The sequence below is a fragment of the Megalops cyprinoides genome, chromosome 2 (genome assembly GCF_013368585.1).
Source record: "Megalops cyprinoides isolate fMegCyp1 chromosome 2, fMegCyp1.pri, whole genome shotgun sequence".
Taxonomy (NCBI): domain Eukaryota; kingdom Metazoa; phylum Chordata; class Actinopteri; order Elopiformes; family Megalopidae; genus Megalops; species Megalops cyprinoides.
This window is the reverse complement of record NC_050584.1, coordinates 8,019,483-8,041,070: the sequence shown is the minus strand read 5'-3', so window position 1 is coordinate 8,041,070 and position 21,588 is coordinate 8,019,483. Positions and strand designations below refer to the sequence as shown.

At 41.5% G+C, this 21,588-nt stretch overlaps 1 protein-coding gene across 1 annotated transcript; it reads right to left on the bottom strand.

The window, feature by feature from the left end:
* Window positions 1-12,333: 12,333 nt before the first annotated feature.
* On the bottom strand, window positions 12,334-20,411 carry eci2 (enoyl-CoA delta isomerase 2). The gene is made up of 10 exons (XM_036521560.1): window positions 20,314-20,411; window positions 18,664-18,826; window positions 18,217-18,315; window positions 17,508-17,699; window positions 16,969-17,038; window positions 16,485-16,587; window positions 15,990-16,110; window positions 15,508-15,597; window positions 14,361-14,504; window positions 12,334-13,477 (listed from the first exon to the last, which is right to left on the bottom strand). Exons 1-10 carry the CDS (start codon window positions 20,364-20,366, stop codon window positions 13,322-13,324), a joined length of 1,191 nt encoding a protein of 396 aa, XP_036377453.1. The 5' UTR covers window positions 20,367-20,411; the 3' UTR covers window positions 12,334-13,321.
* Window positions 20,412-21,588: the final 1,177 nt, after the last annotated feature.

Sequence of the window (21,588 nt, the reverse complement as noted above, 5' to 3'; positions counted from 1 at the left end):
AGTGAAGATGCAAATAGCAATGTGTCATACATTCCTATATGTAGATCCACTATATCATACAGGTAGTGTGAATGGTCCAGTATACTAATAGAAGCTACCAGTGGTTCTCCCAAGTCAAAGCTCATTTAATTCCACAGAAGTCAGTTACACATCTTCACATCCATCTTCCGGTGTTTTAACATTACTTCTCACCATTGTCCTCTCTGCATAGTGTAAACATTATAATATTCAGCGAACAGCAACTCTGTTCAGTGTTTCTCAGCCAAGAGTGCCTTAACACTTGGGCAGTACTGAAACACAAACAGGCAGGACAATTTCTAAGCCAATCATCTTTGATTGGCAGTTTTTCATAAACAATATGTAAATTGTTTATGGTTTTGTAGTAGCTACTCTTGTCTTGCCAGTTTGGTGTTTCTTTGCTACTGTTATATTTAGCTACATGCTGTTCTACGCAAAAACATTTTTGGTTTGGTCTAGACAAATGAGACAAATGCCAAAGAAAGCTCTTGTTTGCTAGGTAGCTTGGTATGTGTCTTGTTAACAAAAGCACTCCAGATCATGCTGTCTGTCTCAATGCACACATTATTATATCAGGTGCAGGTAACCAACATTAGACTATTTGATAAAAATGATAACAAAATAAATCTGTGCTAAGCATCCTGAAGTCAAATTACAACAAACAGTTAGTGTCACATTACAAGCCTGTTTCTTAGCAATGCTATTTTTAATGCTTGTACTGTATGTGGTTTGTGCACTTTGAGATTCAGTAATGTATGGTTTTCATCACAAATCTATGACCTTTTGACATTTTGTTTAAGCCTGTGTGACAATGTGGCAAGTTCAGAACATTCTTATGCACACAAAAATAGCTGTACACTAAATGTGTGCAAATTGCAAGGCCTCGGATAACCTTGAGAAGAAAACAAGTCTTAATCTCTTGCCGTCACATGCATTTGCATTAGCTGTGAATTTACAACACTCTATTACTGATGTACAGACATTTGAATCCCTGGTAATTGGGTCAAGATTATTCATGGAAATCCAATTCCTTACAATTGCACACACACACTGGGGAGCAAGTTCAGGTGATGGATTTGTCCAGAGCTCTAAGACATCTGCATAAGACAAAGGTTTAAAACATGTGTGTTTGTTTTGAATGACCTGTTCATTTATAGAGTTCTTCTCAACATGCCAGTGAAGTATAATGCAGCCCAGAAATGTTATAGTTTCTCTGCGGCTGAGGGACATTTAGGCCAGTGTGTAGAACTTCTTCTTATAGATTCTCCAGATTACAGTGACTTTATGAAACTTTTTTTAATCACCCTTTATATCTCCCAACAAGTCAGTGTTTTTTTTTTTTTTTTGCTCAAGATAATAGCAGTAAACTGTCTGGGCTCCAAAAGCCAAGAACAGAGGGGATATATTGTTCTTTGGCTCATTCAGTGTGTGAGAAACTTGACAACGGCAAGAGAGGGGCATCCCATCTCAGAACATAAATATTACTATATATCATAATATATATCATGTATTCTGATGGCAATGAAACAATGGGCACATGTGTTTTTACTCTTTCAGTTTTGGAATTGTCTGGAATTCGAAATCCTCTCTGCATGGGGTCATATCACTAAAGATTAAAAAAGATCCCTGGCCTTGCCCATGTTTTATGTCTCAAGAACTTTTTGTTGTATACTGCTCTGCTGACTCTTCAGACAATTTTATTAGCAGAGAACATTTTCTAAAAAAAACTTTACCAAAGAATTATTCAACATATCTTAAAAATACTTCATGATACCACTGCAGACTTCAACAGAAGAAGTTAGTTCAACAAAGGACATATATGGGCTGACATCCAACTAATGTCAAAAAAAGATTGAGCGGGTCATGCGAACGTTCATTTTATTTCACAAAAAGTTTGGGTACAGTTTTATATATAGCTAATGCAAAGCTGACATGCTGAAACAAAGACAAAACTCAAAATGGCCTTTGCAGTGTCTGTTTGTTGTCATGAAGTATCAGCGCATTTATCTGAATACATAATACTTGACAGGTTATGTGCCATAAATTAATATCGCTGCATGCTGTTGTATTTTTAAAAGCATCCATCTCCAGTGCTGGGTGAGAAGTTTCTTTTTGTCAGTACTGGAGGTATAAATCTGAAATCTGAGAGGAGAAGTTGCCTTTCTCGTGCATGAGGGTCCCTAAGCCCCTAAATCACTCACAGGAGATAATAAACCTTCTTTGCTGAAGTGTTCCCTGTAAAACTGCTCAGGCCCTCTGTGCGGGACAGCCAACAACAAGTGGGACTCAGGAGCCCTCTGATTATCTCCAGTTCCGCTTCCCCCCTTCCCTCTTGCTCTAATCATTCCCCCAGAGCCCCATCGGTGCTCCCTGAATGTGAACTCAAGAGTCTCGCCGTTAGCGGTTCGGGCCGCGATTCCTCCCAGGGAACATCACTCATACGTGACGGGTGCATCCCCGGACGCCGCTTCGTGCCCCGGAGTCGGCAGGTCTTCCTTCCCCTCCACCCCCGCGCGCGGTCATCTCCAACAGCTTTCCCCTTGGCCTAAAGGGCATCCGTTTTAAAATGAGGCCACAGAAACCTGTCAGCAACCTGGTCTTAGCTTAGCAGCCCAGGCCTGGGAAGCCTTCTCACTGAACGTAACAATTGGACCCCTCAACAAAAGCTGGCACCTTAAAGAAATGCAGTCCACTTTCGGTGCGCCGCCTAGACGAGGCAAGGTTAATGCCCTCACAAGACATGTGAGTCATAGGTACAAAATGTATGAAGGTTTCTGTATCGACAAACACACAGGTTGTATTTTCATCAGCAAACACAGGAGGAGCACAATGCATGTAGGAATGTGGAGCACAGAGCTCCAGAACATCAGATTCCATAAACTGCTCTCTTACAAAGGATGACATGCATGGCTAATAGAGTTTTCATTTACTTCATTTTTTTCTTTTTCAGTTATGCAAGGATGGATGTTTCTCACACTAAAACAAGCAGTGCTCCCATACTGAATACATGTTTATTTGACGTAACCTCTTGCAATTTCTCACAGCTAATGAGACCGGTAGCTGTAACGCCATACTATGCTCTAGTATGTTACATTTGATTTCGCTCCACTTCGCACTGTATTCCTGATTCCATTTTCATGATCAACGTAAATAAGATCCTTTTTCTTTGTGATGCACTATTAAGCAATTTACATAGTTGATGTTTTTATTCCCACACACCTGTTTATTCAGCTGGATATTTACTGACAAGTTTCCAGGTAACTGGTCCTGCTCAAGAATATAACAGCAGAGTCCCATGTGGGACCTGGAGGCGCAACCTTCCGGCTACAAGCCTGACTCACGAACCATTGCACCACGGTGCCGCCTCTCGTGTTATTGTAACCCTCTCCAGCAGAGTGTCCAGTGCTGGTGGTAAGAGCAGCTGATGCCCGTCGACCTTCTTCCTTCAGGGACGGCACATTCATCAGTGGTGGTGACAGGCTTTACAGCCGCCTGTCACCGGTGGACCAATAGCGTGAAGAGGTTGTCACAGCGCAGGACACTTAACGAGGGGGCTGTGGATTCAGATCCTGAAGCACGAGGCTGGAAGGCAGGACTTCTGGATTTCACTAAATGTATCGTTGACGTGCATTGTATTGCACTCAGGGATAGATGAGGAACTGACTCACTCAACTTTCCACAGATTATTTGAGTGTGTCCCTGGGTAGCTTCTGAAGGTGTGATGCCGATTGTATGAGCTGAGCAAAAGCATGTTTTTGCATGAGTTTGTAAATTTCTGGTGATTTTTATTCGTTTCAATGTCCACAGATATGCATGATATATTTAAAAAAACAGGTTAATAAAAATAAGACAGTTCCATATATGCTCAGATATTTACCCTAAGGCTGTCATCATGAGTGCCAATTCCTCCAATTCAGATGAACATAAGAAAGCTTCATGACAAAACAGACCATAAAGCTCATCTTTGCTTGTCAGCTAAGTATAACACATATATAATCTATTACTGAGTCAGGTGGTTCAATGTGTCATGTACTCCACTTGCAAGGAATTATCTACCCCGAGTGCAAGCTTGTAGCACCTACTCATTTCAGAATGGAAAATAGAACATGAGACTGCCACTGGTGCTTCAATGGTGTGGTGTCTGCCAGCAGAAAGAAGTAAGAGGCTGCTGGTGGCCCTGTGTGCTCAGCAGGGACAACCACACCAGTCCATTATGCTGGGCAGACTTGCTGAAACAGGGATGATTCAAATGGCCAGGGACCAGCTGTCCTGCCTTCCCCTCCCGCTTTCATTTATCGAGTGTCACTCCCGCTCCAGGTCCCTGGGGTCGTCGCATTCACAGCCCATGCAAAATTGAGCAGGAGGGCCTTTCTGTGGCGTCATGCAGCCGAACACTTATCGTGCTTGCCCGGGTGCCGCTGGAAATACCAGCATTTGGTTCGATGAAGCGTCTGGAAAGGGTACTGGGTGAACCGTAGCTGTGAAAGATGTGCTCGCTGAAAGGAAAGTTATGAGATAAGAGTTGGATAACTTCCCTGTCAGAGGAGCCTCTCCATTATGAGGCATTCGGGGGGTATTTCTGAAACCCTTAATGCCGTCTGTGGTGGGTGCTTCTCGAACAGATCACCGAACACATGCAAATTATTGTCCCATATCGACCAGTGAGACACTGCGTCACGTGTATTTGCCTGTATAAAGTTCTGTAACCTCCGTGTGCAGTTTATTGACAAGCATTATGTTTGTATATAACCAAATGAGACCAAATTGTTGACAGCTTGTCTTTCTGTCATCGTTTGGTCAGTCAAGTCACAGTCAAGTCTTCATGTATCTGAAGGCACATATGGTGTATTTTTTGTTGTCTGTACTATACAAAGGTACATGTAAAACCAAGCACAAATGGGACAAACACTGAAACCATAGAAAAACAAGCATGTTTCTTTGTGCCTCTCATTATTTAAGATGCTTCCTGACCTAGACTTTCCTATTTTCACTCTTGTTGAGTAGCAGAGATACTGTATCTATAGGCCAAATGCTCTGAGACCTACACCATGCTAATTGCTAAAACAGATTACCAGCTGTCTAGAGCTCTAATGTTTATCGCAACTATTACGTTTACAGAAATTGTTGTGGGGGAGAAGAGTGGTGGGAGGTAGAGATTTCACTGTGACTGACAGGTCTTCTGACCTGCCCTTAATCCAAACAACAGGTTAACTAACATCCTGAAAAATCTCACCTCAGAATGTGAACACTGCCTGTTTCGGAAAGGTGAAACCTTAGAGTTTCGGTAGTGCTTTAAAGAGAAAGGTGGGGATTTTTTTAGCCCTTGAAGCCCTTTGACATTATAATTCAGGGACCACAAGGTTAATCCTGCATATAGCCTTTCAGTCATTCTGTAAACTTTGACAAGGATGCACAAGCACAGCGTAATGGAAATGGCTTAATGCAAGTGGCTGTGCATGCCCCAGGTTATGATCTTAAAGCCTTAATGCAGTTATTTTTGAGGTTGTAGTGCAACAGTATTTGTGAAAAAAGGGCTTTGTGAAATGAATGCAACACTAATACTGAATGATGCCCACAAATTAGAGAGAAATCTGCCAAGAAGAGGAAATGAAAGCCCTGATTAGCCAGTCGCTTTTTGCACATATTTTGCTGTCTCTTCCATGTTCATCGTTAACATTACAATCACAATTCTCATGATTTAACATTGGATGTAACATTTATCATTGGAACATGTCAAAAAGGTTGGGTGTCCATTTATATTTTCAGAGAGACAATGAGAAGTTGTGCCTATTAAACAGTACTTCTAGATTTGCTATTACCTCTGGATATTGTACACAACTGAAACATAGCCTCCAATCGAGTATTCATAACTCATGGGTGAATAACACTTTCATATCCACACCACCTCTGCTGATGCCTCTGTTGCATACTGGTAGATAAAGATACTGTAACCTTTTGGGTCTGATTTATCTCCAAAGATATTCTCGACAGCTGAATTCTGTCAGTCTATTCAGTAGGGCAGAGAAAGGTTAGTCAAACAGGTGAGATATGCAAAACCCTCACACATGTGGGTTCCCTGTCAAACATGAGGAACACCTGGCCCGTGGACATTTGTGAAGCACCAGTGATCCAAGAGGACAAACAGCTGATCTGTGGAGAGATCTCCTCTCTTTGAATCACTCATGTCCATAACCTGCAGCTGTCCAGAGCCTAAGCGCCACCCCCCCCCCCTCCCCCAGCACTTCATGATAAATGCAGCCAGCATGAGCTCACTATTGCCTGTCAGCGAACCATAACATGGCAGAATGTGAAGGGATATCGACCTGTAAGGTCATTGTTTTTCCGCTATCATCATCCACTCTCAGTGCCATATCAACGGGTGCTCAGGGCTGTTCTCCAAATGATCTTTTTTTATTAACCTTAAGGCAATCATTTAAATTAAGCCTGAATTAAGCCTGAAACTAATTTACATGTTTTATGGAAGACAGTCAGGTGGTATGGGCTCCCGAATGGGACAGTGGGATTAGGCACTCAGAAACGAGCATTCAGGCTGAGCCCAACAATGTTGTAAGTCTGAGACTACATCGTGCCGTAGGTAGGCTGGGTTACATAGGTCAGGGTCCCATCACTGCACTCCTCTAGAGACACATCGGGCACCTATGAGTGCTCAGATGACATCAGTGAGGGTTGTGTCTTTGCTCTGTTCCATGTTTCTCCTCCTGTGGTGCACTGTGGGCCAAAAATTATCTGGTTGTCTGCATATAAGTGTATCAGATTGCATCTTTATTCACACAAGAGTGAAGGTGATGTTGCTGTGAAGGAAGTTTAAGGTCTACACTTAACAATCCCAAGTCACAAAAAGCATAACATTCTGTCTGGAAATGAACTCCATTGAAGGTGTGCAGTTCAATGTACCAAGAACATACAAAGTCAGTGGGCTCTACAAAGCCAAATTACTAATGTGTGGGATGCCCATCCAATAATTTCCCTGAGTATTATATTTCTGTTTCATAATTTGTCCTGTGCGCTTTTTAAGAAAAGAGAAAAATTAGCAAACTAGCTAGCACTACCCCATTTTTGTCACCTAGTTAAACCCTACCATGTTTTCTGTATAAGGTTGTTCCAATCTGTACCCATTTTCTTTTTGCATTTCCCTCCAATGTTGTTTCAGCAAGGACGTGCGACTATCGGCAAGGACGATTCTGCAGACTCAGGGGCCAGCAGGATTTTCGCAAGGAGATGCCCTGTCATCAAGGTGTCTGACAGCTCTTCAGGTCAAGGCTCCTGACACAGTACCCCTTGGAGTAATCCGAGGCACAGCTCTACACAACTGCATATGTCTCCCCTAGGCTCTCTTCCTGTTGCTGTACATTAGCCAGCACTGCTCTGTCCAGGGACCCACCAATCACAGATGTCATATTGTATAAACACGTTCAAATCAGACACCTCTAGGCTACAGGAAGCTTTTCCACACAAGTATTTGAAAGCACTCTCCACATCTACCTGTAGGCCTCCCTGCTGTTTATTTAGTACAGTACATATACATGGTAGGAATATCATTCATAGATAGAGGGTATTGAGGTTTTTTTTTTTTTTGCTTCCTGGTCTCTGTTTTCTCTACCAAGGCTGTGGTGACTTTGGAATGCGTTGCTATGTTTGCAGTGCTGTGTCTGTGACATGAAAACTAATCTATTTTCCCTTAGAAACATAACACAGTGTTGTGTTGTATGAATCTGTTTTTCTTTTCAAACAGAGAGAAACGTGGGATACACATTGAAATATATTTTGATGTAACCCATTAATTGTGAATCATAATTTAGTGCAACTTCTCCTCCAAGCTTGGAGCATTATGGTTTGTTGTCACTACCCAGGAGACATAATGTCATCCCCAACAGTTTTCAAATTGATTTCTTTGATAAATCCGTTACAACAATTTCCATCCTATGGGCAAATTGCAAGAACAGCTCACCTACACTTTATATTTTGAGTAGGTCAACAAATAAATGTAGGACATGAAATGACTGTTTTAAATTTACATTTACATCTACTTTACATTACATTTATTCATTTGGCAGATGCTTTTATCCAAAGCGATTTACAAGTGAGACAGAGTACAACAAAATGAAAGCCATACATGGACTTACAATATTAGACATGCTGTGTGACCAAGTTTCAATAGTTAGTCAGACAAGGTACAAGCTAGCTGGTAGAGACACAAATGCATTAAACCAATAATTGTTTTTTTTTTAATAAAACAGAGTTTAGGACATGAGAAATTGCTTTAGGTGGTAGTGATTCAGGTGATCAGGTGAGTGGGGGAGAGCTGCATCTACAGATGTTTCTTAAAAATATTGAGGAATTCAGCAGAACGGATGACGTGTGGAAGGTCATTCTACCATCGGGAGACAACAGCAGAGAAATTTACGTGCATGCATAATGTTTTTTTCTTGTGAAGCTGGCTCAGCTGCTCTCGTTGTTGTACGTCTTCCTCTAACTGGACCACAGTGGACCACACAAAACCATGACTGTTAATTGGCTTAAACATGATCAATGCTACAACCACATCCTGATCATGAGCAGAACTGCACCAGGGCCAAAGCAAGCATCCACTTTCAGCAATGTCAAACTTTCTGTTTCCCCATCACACTGAGCATCACCCTCATGACTTGTACCTGTCTAGTGGGGTCACTGTCCCCATGATTAAGCACCCACCCCCCGCCATAAACTAAAAAGAAGCAAAGAAAATTCAACCGTAACACATATCAACAGAAATCATTAAATGATGCTTTTCATACTGGTAAACATGTTGCACACCTTTACAAACCAGGGAAATAAAATACGCCACAATCTAACACAATCTTCACGAGTGGCGCGTTGACCTGGAACTCCCCCCGCTGACTAAAACCCACATTCTCAATGCCCCATTCATGTCTGAGGATCTTAGAAGAGACATTCCTACTCAACACCTTGAAATGATTTGGATTTGGAAGCACATTCCTTATCAGGATTTATTTCTACAAAGCTCTCTTAGCTTCACTGGGTACATATGGGCACAGGTAAAAGCCATTCAGTCTATTCAGAGGTGCAAGACACGGACTTTTGATTTCTCAAAACTTCCATATTAAATGAGAATGGAGTAGATGTTGACAGGAAGATCATCCAACCTTTCACTGTGGGTTTATACCTTTGGAAGTAAAATAGCTTGGCTCATGAGATACTGTTCAGCACTCCAATAAATCCAATATGAATCAAGTATAACATTTTCCACAACACCTTTGAGAAAATATATGAATGTTTTGTAGTAGAATAGTTTGTAATGCAAACTGTGAAGAACAAATGTATACAATGATAAATTAATGAGACCAAGGTGTTTCACACAAGTCATGAAATAGTGGGTATCATGCTGTTCCAGTGTACAGGTATGTCACCACCAGTTACACCACCGGTTACTCAAGGTGTCATCTTAGTTCCTGCAATGTGTCATTCTACTACATCATGTAAGTATGTCTCAGTAATGATTTGTGATTAATGTTACGCATGTTATGTTTTTTCATGGCATTTTTCAAGATTATCCTTCGTCATTGAAGATCATCTCTTCATTTCCAAGAGTTCTGAAGATATCTGCAAAGTGAAAATTATAAATTAAAATAAAATACCAAAAGACTACGTATAGTACCTATCAAGCGCATTCATTTTGGGCTTAGCTTGGTTGTTATTATAGAAGAGATAAAAGGTAAGGTGAAAAGGGACCAAGGCTGAGTTGTTCTGCTGCTGTGGTAGTCTGCCAGCCACTGTCAGCAGATGACATGCCTGGGATCTAACCTGGGCCGTAGTGCTTAGCTTGTGCTTAAAATGAGTGCATTAAGGACTGAGCTACTCAGGTGGCCCTGTGTCCTGCTTCAGGGAATAACCACACCCCTCTATTGACATAGCTGGTAAAGAGCCACAGGGGAAAGCATGTTTCTACCTTTTACCTATCCCTGCAGCTCATGAGTCTGAATGGAGCCAATGCCAAGTGAGGTGAACCTACATTCCACCACAACACCACAAAAAATATATATACAGTGCCTTGAAAAAGTATTCAGCCCCCAATACTGTATTTGCAATTTATTGCCTCAGATTCCAAATTTAAAATATATTTAAGTTTTTCCAGCTGTTCAACACAGTATTGTACATCATGACAAATCAAAAGAAACATCTAAAACCTTTCAAAATTTTAGACAATATGGTTGGATTTTTCATTGAACAAACCAAAATGAATAGAAAAGAGCATTCAAAACAAGTGAGGGATATAATTGTGGAGAAGCACAAATCTGGGGAAGGATACAAGAACATTTCAAAGGCACTGAACATACCTCGGAGCTCAGTGCAGTCCATCACACAGAAGTGGAGGAAATATGGAACTTCAGCCACACTGCCTTAGTGACCGAACAAGAATGGCACTTGTCAGAGAAGCTACTGTGATGCCAACTGTCATGCTAACCAAGCTGCCGAAGTCAGTGGCTGCAACTGAAAATGATGTTCATGGGTCGACAATCTCCAATCTCCGCACACTGCCAGAGCAACACTGGATTGGCTTAAAATGAAGAAAACTGATGGCCTGTGGAAAGACCTTAAAATTGCTGTCCACCACCGCTCCTCAACCAACCTGGTACAGCTTGAGCAATTTTGCAAGGAGGAATGGGCTAATATTGCTTCATCACATTGTGAAAAATTAAGAGACTTATCCAAAAAGACTGATGACTGTAATAGCTGTGAATAAAGGTAGTTCAACCAAATACTTAAACAAGGGGGAAGATTACATATTAATTGTTGACATTTCAGTTCTTGATTTTTTTATTCTTTAGTGGTTTGTAATTTTATTTCTTTTTTTGGGCTGCACTGTTGCAGATTTGAGTGATTCACAATTTAAAAAAAATCTGTCTAATTAGTCAAAATCTCAGGTTGTAGACACCATTTGTGTGAAAAACAGGTTGGGGGCAGGATACCTTTTCAAGGCACTGTATGTATAATTTAGTGCATCTGTTTGGGAATTGAGGAAGAACACCTCGGCCTGGATCCAGAGAGAAAGACAGACATACCAACACACTAACAGAAAGACCAATGGAACTCATGCTCGAGTACCACTTTAAGAGCCTCAGCGGATTGTGCTGCAGCCAAGTCTTTTATAATTGAATTATTGAGCCAATTAAATTACCGTGTGGGTTGAAGAACAAGTAAAATCCTGGAGATAAAAAAAGTGCCAAAATTCTACAATTTCTACAACATTTCATATTTCTCAGTTCATAAAGTCATAAACATGAATATGATTTAGACTGTGTCAGCATGTACTTTCTGGTATATCTTGCCCTCTAGTGGAAATCTTTATAACAACACAGCAACTGCTTCATTATTTTTATGAAATACTTAAAAACTTACCTATTTAAATCAAGCTCACTACTTAAACATTGAAGATAGGCTCCTGATGCTCTATTATTTTAATCAATGCTTGCTGTGCAATATAGTGTGTGCCCTGTACCAGATACTCATCAAGAGGTGATAGTTTTAAATCATACTTAATACAGCTTACATATTTGTGTGCTCAACAGCATTTAATGCTTCCCTTATTTCACTTCAAATGGTTTACGTCCCTGGGTGACCAGTTGGGGTAATTCATTGTTGAAACATTAACACTTTTTTTGGCAAAATCAAAAATTTTGCAAGTATTTTTACATTATTAATACCAGTGTTCAATCTCCTGAACCATAGTCCTGATTCATTTAATGGGACGATCATGTGTTTAAGGCCTCTAACTGCTTTTGATGATCATTCAAAATTGTATAATGAAGCAGAAATTTCTTCAACAATATCTAGAAGAATGTTCCAAATAAACACCAAAATATACAGCTTTGGATCACCAGTTCCTAACACTACAGATGGGTGCCCATGCACAGACAGATTAAGTTGTCTTTGAGATGTTACACTGATTAGTAGTGGTTAACCTAGTGAACCTAGCTTTCAACCTGAAACTTGTCAGTGCAAATCTCGAGTGAGTCATTGCTGTACCCCCAGCAAGACGAATAACCAAAACCGTCCATGTAATTACTGAGCTGTATCAATGGATATGTACGACGAACAAGCTGTGCCTGGCGCTATGATATGATATGAAAACAGTGTAATGCATCTGTGAGCTGGGGCATCTCGATACCAAAAAAAGACAAACCCATGAAGACTGGTCTGTGGCCATTTTTTGGCCACTCAACTCTTCACTTTTACATGGACTCAGACACCATCAAGACACTTATTTGAAATAAAGTTTTTAATTGTTCTTAATACCCTGAAATCTTCTTTTTAAAACAAAATGTAGAAATATTATTTTCACGCAGTGTTACTGAGTAATTACATAAAACAACTGGCCTTACTGCAACTGGCAGTATGTGAAACATTCATCCAGTCATGGAAAAGAAATAAGAGATCCGATACAGTACCTTTGTTCATAGAACACATAGCTGACATTATACTTGATATCTTTATTCAGGTGACAGACAAGACTGCCATTTACTAATGATGATACTGAAATTGGAATTAACATGGGTTATTAAACGTTCTTTAGTGCATTGCTTTATTTCAGGACGTGTGATAAAGCCACTGAATGGACTGATCCACTGACATAACTGAACAAACACACAACGCTCCTACCGATCCTCAATGCATAATTACCAGTGCATTTATGATGATGCAGCCTTGAGTGAACAACCTATGAGTACATCATGTACATAAGGTAGAAATCTGTTAACAACACAGCAAGGCAAGACATAAAAGGAATAGTCAGACTTATTAAAACAAAAGACAGAAATCAGTTCCCACTAACTGTGAGGTGGGACCCCCACACCAACAGTCCATGCAGTCAAAGCGGTATGCCCAGCTCTGGAATAACATAGATACTACATGAGAAAGGCACTGATCATCTTCATGTTAAACACATCAGAAGTCTTGCTGAAGGCTTGAGTGGTTCTGTGCTTTGAAGCAAATCACCCCACACAACATTAACATTAACCCCAATTCCCTACGTACTGGCAAAATCTGCGTGAATCGCAGAAATAAGTCCTGTGAGTTCTTCAAATATTAAAAAACCACCATTTCTAAACCTTTTCAGAGTTCTGAGACTATGAAATACTCTGAAATTTACACTGCAGTATTAGAAGGCAGGCTCTCTGTAGGTTAGCACTCTGGATGGGCACAGACACTGCACTGTCTGGCTGGAGGGTGGGGGAGGGTGTGGAGCCCCAGGAAGCAGGTCCTCGGGCCCGGCCCGGGCGGGGCCTCACAGCCGGGCCTTGGCCTGGAAGAAACTCATGATGGCGTTCATGCACTCGTCCGAAAGCCAGCGCTCCACGAGCCGCTCCACCTCCTGGTCGTTGACCGCGTGGAGGCGTTCTTTCTCCACCACGCGCACCAGCTGTTTAGACAGCGCCAGAGACTGCAGGGCCGAAAGGGGTATACAGAGAAACCTTTATGAATGAACGACATTACATCATTACATTTATTACATTTGTTCATTTGGCATATGCTTTAATCCAAAGCGACTTACAAGTGAGGAAGAGTGCAACACAAGCAAAAAACCATAAGGAGTCAACAATAACAGAAGTGCTGCATGACCAGGTTTCAGTGGTTGGCCAGACAAGGTGCAAGGTAGCTGGTAGAGCTAACGAGTGCATTAAACCATTAGATTACATTAGAATGAGTGATTACAGAGCCATGGCAAGTGATTAGATTTACTGAATTCACAAATACCCCTGGCACTGAAAGTGGTGAGATCCAATACAGGTGGTTTGGCCTCTCAGATTTTAAGCAAACTGGAAATACATGGACTCCCCACAAACTCTTACAAGAGACTAAATGGGATCAGTGCATCAGGTTAATTAACAAACCTGCCTTAGAAAACCTGCTGTGGAGAGCAGTGTCAACAGCTTATCTTAAAAGGTGAGCTACGGTGACATTACTTAATGTGGAAAACTGAGAAAGGTAGCTGCCTAAATATGTTCCTCTCAGAATCACTTTTTATTATCTCTTAGTATTCCTAAAAGAGCATAGGCATCCATGTGGGCATCCACACATTGCAAGTTTGATTTAATTCAATTAACTGGGAAAAAAAATGGGTATAGACAAATACACTGATGTTTTGAAAGCGTTTGGTTTGTTGTACTGAATGTAGCGGAGAGACTATTACACAAGAAAGATACGGTTCAACGGACGACGTGGAGCACCTTGTCTTACATTTACCATTACCTACGCTATCTGAACGGTTTTCAGACAAAGAGCAATCCCTATCATTATAGCCTGGCAGAGAAGGGGACACATACATTCCTGGGCAGCTGGGCGTAGGCCTTCAGCCTCGTCCACACCTCCGTCTGGAAGCTGCTGTCGGGGAAGACCTCGGTGACCAGGCCCCGCTGGCACGCCTCGGTGGCCGTCAGCTTCTTATTGAAGAGCAGCATCTCACTGGCCTGGGACACAGAGAACCTGTGGTTTAGACAGCGGCTCTGACACGTTCACACAGTGGCATGAACCACAAAGCTGTATGCAGAGAGAAAGCAAGTAGACAGGAGCAACCCAAGACCCATTGCTACTGAAACTGAAGGTTTTCAAGCATCCAATTAGAAGTAATTGAACTATTCAGTAAATTGAGAGGACACCATGGATATCTGCATTTTAAATTAAAATGAAAGAGCCACAACTAGAATATAATTCTTACAGGGTCAGATTACACATTTTATCTTTTCTGCACTTACTCGCTTATGTACTAATATTTTTCCCATCTTTTTACAATTTGAAGCATCGATGGACCAAGCATTTCCCCAACCTTAACCCTTTCGTACGTGACTTATTTTTTGCTATGTAGCACACGTTACTTTACATGGTTCATTATCTTTTCATTAGCGTTATTAAGTTTCTCATAGTTTTCACCGCCGCAACTGGTATACTTTCTAACTTTGTTTCCCAAAAGCTAACGTTAGCTAGAATTTTTCCAATCTAGTGCTCTAATCACACCGGTCTGAGTGTACGCACAGGAGGGCTAATCACACTGGTGTGACCGTACACGCCCAAGACAGAGGTTAAACAGTGGTTTGTTCATAAAGTTTTATTCATTGCCAATATGAACAGTTTAAGCTCCGATTCTATTTTCGCCCACTCCCAGGTAAGCTTCAATGGGTGGAAAGCTATACAGTATGTACAGTAGCCCACAAAAGTCAGTGAAGAAAGCAACGCCAGTCAACTGATTTAGCATAGTTTTGTAAATGCCCCTAGTTTAAAACTCTGGTTATTTTAAGGCAAAGTGCAGGCTGACATAACTAGCTAAGGTGCTTCGTAACTAATGATACCATTACGTCTGTATGTGCTTCAGTGCAAGTGTAGATGTGTGGACTCCTGTCCCAAAGTCCAAAGGACCTGTGCGCTCAGCGGAGTTTGAGAAGCTGTGAGCAGAAATGAGCAGGACGGCGATATCACCTTTGCCACGCCCATCATTTTGGGAAAGGTGTATGAGGAGCAGCCCTCTGGACTCTGTCCCAGCTGGCTGAACGGGGTGTGGAACGTCGCCTGCAGAGAGGAACATGAGAGACGGGGAATGAAACCTGGATATCTGGGAGCAGGCTGGCCAGGCACTGCTGCCTGCAAACAATCCCAGCAGGCCTGCTCTGGTTTTCCGACATCGCTTAAAACAATTAGTGGAGCGCTTCACTGAAAACATTAACACTTAATTATCAGCGTTTTTCATACCAGGTAGCACAAACATGAAGCTTCGTTCTTCTTGTTGAGTAAAATAATGCAGTTTAATGATAAATGAGTCCGTTGGTTGGTTGTGAACAGAAGTCCCTTGGAGTAACTGAGGCGCACCCAGTGTTAGAGCACTGTTAGACAATAATCCCAGTGCAACAAATCCGGTTACAAAATGCGTGTGTATTCTTCTGAAAAATCAAGTCACACTTCACCTTCTCAGTTGCATACACCACATCGAAGAGCCCAAGCAGCGTAACAGACACCCCGACAGCTGGCCCATTGATCACGGCAATCAAGGGCTTGGGGAAGTCGATGAAGGCTTTCACAAACCCCCTGTTGAAAGATTATCACTTGTAAGGCAGTTCAGGCGAAAGTTTCAGCTAAGGTAGCAGACCTAAAGAATTTTTTAACATCGTATTTCTAACAATGCAACATTCTATATGCTTGCTGTTTGTGGGCCATTTCACCCCGCGCTGTTCTTGTTTAACACTGTGCTAACTAATCTACTCCTCTGACTTCAACCTGTGATTTCTGCTCTATACATTCCAGATCGCCTGGTAAAGTTAAATGCTAAATAACACATGTACTTTAACTACTCACCTCACTTACTTAACTACTCACTATCATCACCAGCCGGACTGGTTTTGTTTCAATTTGATATAACTCTCCTGAGGTTGAAACACTTGGCTCTCATAGTCAGTGCTTACCTAAGCAACTCTCCTGAGTCTTTGGCCATTTGCTCAATCCCGCCCTCTGGAATTTTTGTGAAGTTGTTCAAATCATTGCCACTGGAGTAGAAATCTCCACTGCCTTGAAAAACAGTAAAGCAGATAAAGTTGATGAAGACAAGACGTTAGAAGGACGTCTCAGACAGTGAAACACAACCACAACGAACACCTTCTGAGGTATATCCCGGGTCAGAATGAGCTGATTAGTTAAAATTATCACTTGATGAAAGACGAGAACTGCTCTACATCTCTATTACTGTCATTTGATTTATACCAACGTATTTCACCGGCCAAATGTGCTTTATGGGTAAAAATCATAAGGACTTCATGGAAGGAAAGGAAATCATGAAGTACCTTAAACAGTCCTCCCAAAATGAACCTCTACCCCTAAATCATGACGCAGTAAAAAAGAGATATGAGGTGACTAAAACCAACCCCCAAAATGCAACAGCAGCTGCATTACCTGTGAGTACGGTGATGACTGAGTCGTCTTTCCCTGCAAGCTCCAGAGCCTTAATAATTTCATTGTACATCTGGAAGACATAAAGAAAAACTTATTTCCTTTTTTTCTTTTTAATGCAAACATATTTCATCTGTGTGTCTGTCTTATAAAACATTGCACATTCCCACAGAGAAAGAGCTTGGCAAGACCAGTCTTCACTGGAGCTCTGTTCTATAATTCATATTATACACATTATCTGCCTGATTTAAAAGGCAGTTCAGTACATTCTTCTAGATCTGAATTTTTTTGTTAATGTGAACTGCTCTGGCACACTAGACTGCCTACCCTTGTCTGAGAGCAGAGTTTCACAACTTTTTAGTTCTTGTAACTTTGGCCTTATTACAACAGACAACGCACTCAAAATCTTTTTTTAGCGAGGACGGTGAGGTCACGGTAATGTGGTAATGATGGTGGGATTAATCGGCCTACAGTATAAAGCAGGCACTGCGTGGGCCCCTAAAATCAGGACACAGAGGCACGATGCAGCAAGAGCCTCTCACTTGTATTGTGATGGCGTTCTTCTTCTGCGGCCTGTTAAGGCGGATAGTGGTGATGTTGTCCTCCGTGGTGACCAGCAGCGTCTCGAAGGCGGCGGCGGCGGTGCTCCCAGCAGGCTCCGCTGCAACCTTGGCAGGCCCTTCGGCAGCCACCAGGGAAGATATCAAGTCCACATACTGTTGTCTGGCCTCGTCCTGGGAGGGGCGGGTAAGCAAGCACAGCACACAGCTGTCATGGTTACAGGATCGTGTGGAACTAGACAGCAACACTGTGAGAGTTAGCTAGCCTTAAGCAGTCCCTTACTCCCAAGGGGTGGGAAAAACACTTGTAATGAACTTCAGTCCTTCTGATTCAAATAGTGATAGTATTAAACAACACTGACATGTGTAACTTAGTGACTTATTTTTTGCATTTGCTGTCCTTTATTAATTACTAAACACTTACTTTTACTGTTAAATAAGTGATGTTACCTACATTCCTAGGTCAACGAAAAAATTGAACCATGAGAAGAAAGTTGTGTTAATATTCCTTACTGCCGTAATGTGTTCCGATTCTGATTTGTGCTTATCTGCTTTTCTTGGTGTTTTTTTTTTGATGACACAATAAATGGCAGTTTCTTGGGAGTCATGGCTATGCAAACCTACATGACACCGTTCACTGCAAATTAGGACACAGCCAACAAACATTTTTCAGTGGAGTAGAGCAGTCTACCTGTGACACATCACCCAGAGACTTCCATGCATCCCACTTGGCCTTGTTGACAAAGTCCAGCATGCCCGGCTTGGGGGTGTTACAGGGTCCCTGCGTCGCCTGTTCAAACAGACAGAAAAGGGAGGCAAGGCAAGGAGAAGCAGAAAAGGAGAAGAGGGAGATGGAAAGGATAAAAGGAAATAGGAAAGGAAACAGATAAGGTGGGTAGAAAGTGGAAGAGGAGATGGAAGGAAAAGGAGTTTAATAATTGCACAAACTAACCCACACCCTTAAACACTGTTTAACTAAGCGTTCCTCATGCTTCTGCACTTCTCACCATCTAAACTACCCCTGATGTGTCTGTAAGGCACCAGACCCTTCATTAGACGTTCCAGCTACCAAGGCTACCCAAAAATACGGAGTCACACTCATGATTGAGACAAAGAAAAGGCCTCCAGATGGCTTCACCTGTTTGAAGAGGGCGTAGATCTTGAGTTTGATCTCATTGCCCGGGTCCTTTTTTAGCGTGCCGAGCTGGGCCTTGGCATGGTTGAAATCCTCTACTGTTGCCCCCATCGCCGACCCAGTGGTGTGCAGCTGGAGGGCAGGGATCCGGAAAGCATGTACCAGTCTAATCATGAAAACCAGCCATGAGTGACTACATTCATTCCTTTACTTCAAAAATAATGTATAGCTTCCACTTTCGAGCATATTGTAACAGTGGCACAAAACACACCATGTCTGTTTCTCACATCGTCCTATTGGCTACCAAGCTGTTGTGCACACCCTGCAGAAGGGCACCTCTTGGGTTATCTTATTTTAATTATGCGCACATATTCAGTGAAAAACTGCCCATTAAAAGATGTGCCACAGATCAGATCAAAGGGAAGAGAAGCCATATGGAATTGTTCATTGGCATACTGCAACAGTTTGAAACATCACATGGTTTAATACCTCTGCAGTACCATGTAAGCAGCTCACTGACTAATCACAAGTGGAATTTCTAACCTCACGTTCTAAAGCGCAGCAAGGGTTTGCCACCTGTAGCATTTGCTTTCTTTTTCAAGAATCAAGAATGTTGCACACAATTCAAACCAAAACCTGGAGCTAGCCAGTAACACCTTTCAAGGTAGCTGCGCGCATTAGTGCCAGTGAAAACAGAAACTAGCACAAGGGTCGATCCATGCCAGGGTGTACGAGGTTGGCGCCCCATCCGTCACAATGTTTATTTGATAGAATTCAGATCCGTGTTTTTGGGCATACTGCCTTAAGAAATTACAGACACTTTCACATTATTTTAAATCAATGTCTTCAAATTGTGACCTTTCAAAAATCAACCAAAATTTAACTGACTGACCTTGACAATCTAGCTACCAAGGTTTGCCAAAAAATACGGAGCCCTTGACTGACACTTGACAGGTCGCCATACAAAGGGTAAAGTGACAGCGCTTCTTTCAACTTTACGGGACAATTTAATACAGCTAGGTAGCAAGCGAGCTTTGTTGCTAGCAAAGGATTCTAACTTTAACGTTAGCTTGCTAGCGAACTGATGATAATTATTTTAGACACCTTTCTTCTATATTCTGCCATAGACGCTTAGTTTTATGAAAATGACTAAAACGACGAAGCTACAAAATCTACTTTGCTATTGTCATCAGTAGTAACGTCAGCAGTCACAAGAAATAGCTAGCTCTAACAGTTACAGACACTTGCCATAAAACCTGCAAAAGCTTGCCATATTACCTAACGTTAGAAAGCTCCGTCAGTGCCCTGGCTAGCTGGCTAGTGTTAGGTAGTTAACGTGCTAACTTACCCCCAACATCTCCCAGCCAGCTAAGCGGCTGTCTTGCTAATAGTAATAACTGAAAATGTAAGCTGAATGAAACTAAGTAATCAAAGGCAACGAACCTACTACGTAGTCATTTCAGTTTACCTAACTAGCTAGCTTGGTGGCGATGACGAGGGCAGGAGACCAAAAGGCACAATTCCATTTCGACCTCCGAAGCCGGCTAGATGGCGACTGATTCGGATAAACAGAGTTCACGTGCGACATTATAATACAATCTTCTTCTGTGTATGCATGCATATCAAATACTAGGTGAAAGCTACAAATCGTACCTGGCAGATCTGACAAACCGCCACGGAGAAACTAGACAAAACGGAACGGCCATCTCAATGAGGTCAGTAGTACAAAGTTCAAGAGCTACAGCAGCCAAGCGAGTTATCTGACTGTCAATCCGGCAAAGTGACGGCTCTGTTTACAATAACCGTCCCGCCCTTTCTGACTGCTCTCGTCTACGATTGGCCAAAGCGGTCTCTTCGGATTGGCCTAACCGTCAGTCTCGAGAAGGTTTTTGCTTCCGCCAAATATTTACGGCGAGCGTGCTACTTGTAGCGCTATCTTCTGGTTGGAGGACGGCCTGTTCGGCCTCACTAATGACGTTCCCAGACTAATGATGACCTTTGATACACATCCAGTTAGCGAAAATAACAACACATAAATCTCATATTTTAGCAATATAATAACTGCATTACTACTTCATTTCGAAAGTGTTTTAGTGTATGCAATACAGTTGCTGCTTGGTGTACTCGCATATCTTGTGCTCTGTATATCTGTTAGATAACATTAAAATATATTCAAATAGCCCACTAAAATAAAACAAGAAAACATGTTATTGCGTTCATATTAGGACACTCAAAATTGTTTACAAAAACATCTCCCATGTACTTCTTTTGTGTCTGCAAAACTTCTTTTTTATTATTCTTCAGACAATTCTGCAACATGTCTGAGTAGAAACGAGACTGGCTACTGAGAAATATACCCTTTACTCTGTCCTGGATTACTCACATAAAAATAACAGCGTAAACAGTGATAAATAATGTTAGTAAGCCGTCTCAAAGTTCTTAGTGCTTTTCGGTGTCAGCCTTGCAATATTTCTGTAATATTTCACTCAACACCCAACCACAGTCAACTGTGAAACACTTGGTGTATAAATAAAATTACATTATTGCTTCTTATTCCCTTTCAGAATTGTTCCACTTAAAATGTATAGATGTTTTCATACTTTATGACTGATGTTTTGACTCAGTTTAATGTATTTTTGATTTTATAAATACATTATAAAATCAAAAATACAGTAATAAAATTTGTTACCAAAACTTGTTCAAATTGTAAGTTGGAAACACACTGTAATAAGAAAAGACCATTCAGAGAATGTAAAGGGAGTTATAATATGCAGAGGGTAAGGTTACCATGTTTTACAACCTCAAATAGCCTCCTTTATTTAGGCCTATTTATTTATTTATTTATTTATTTATTTAAAACGTGTTTACTGTGTTCTCATGACTTGAGTTCACATGGCAAGCTCATCTCACATTTTAGATTATAATTGA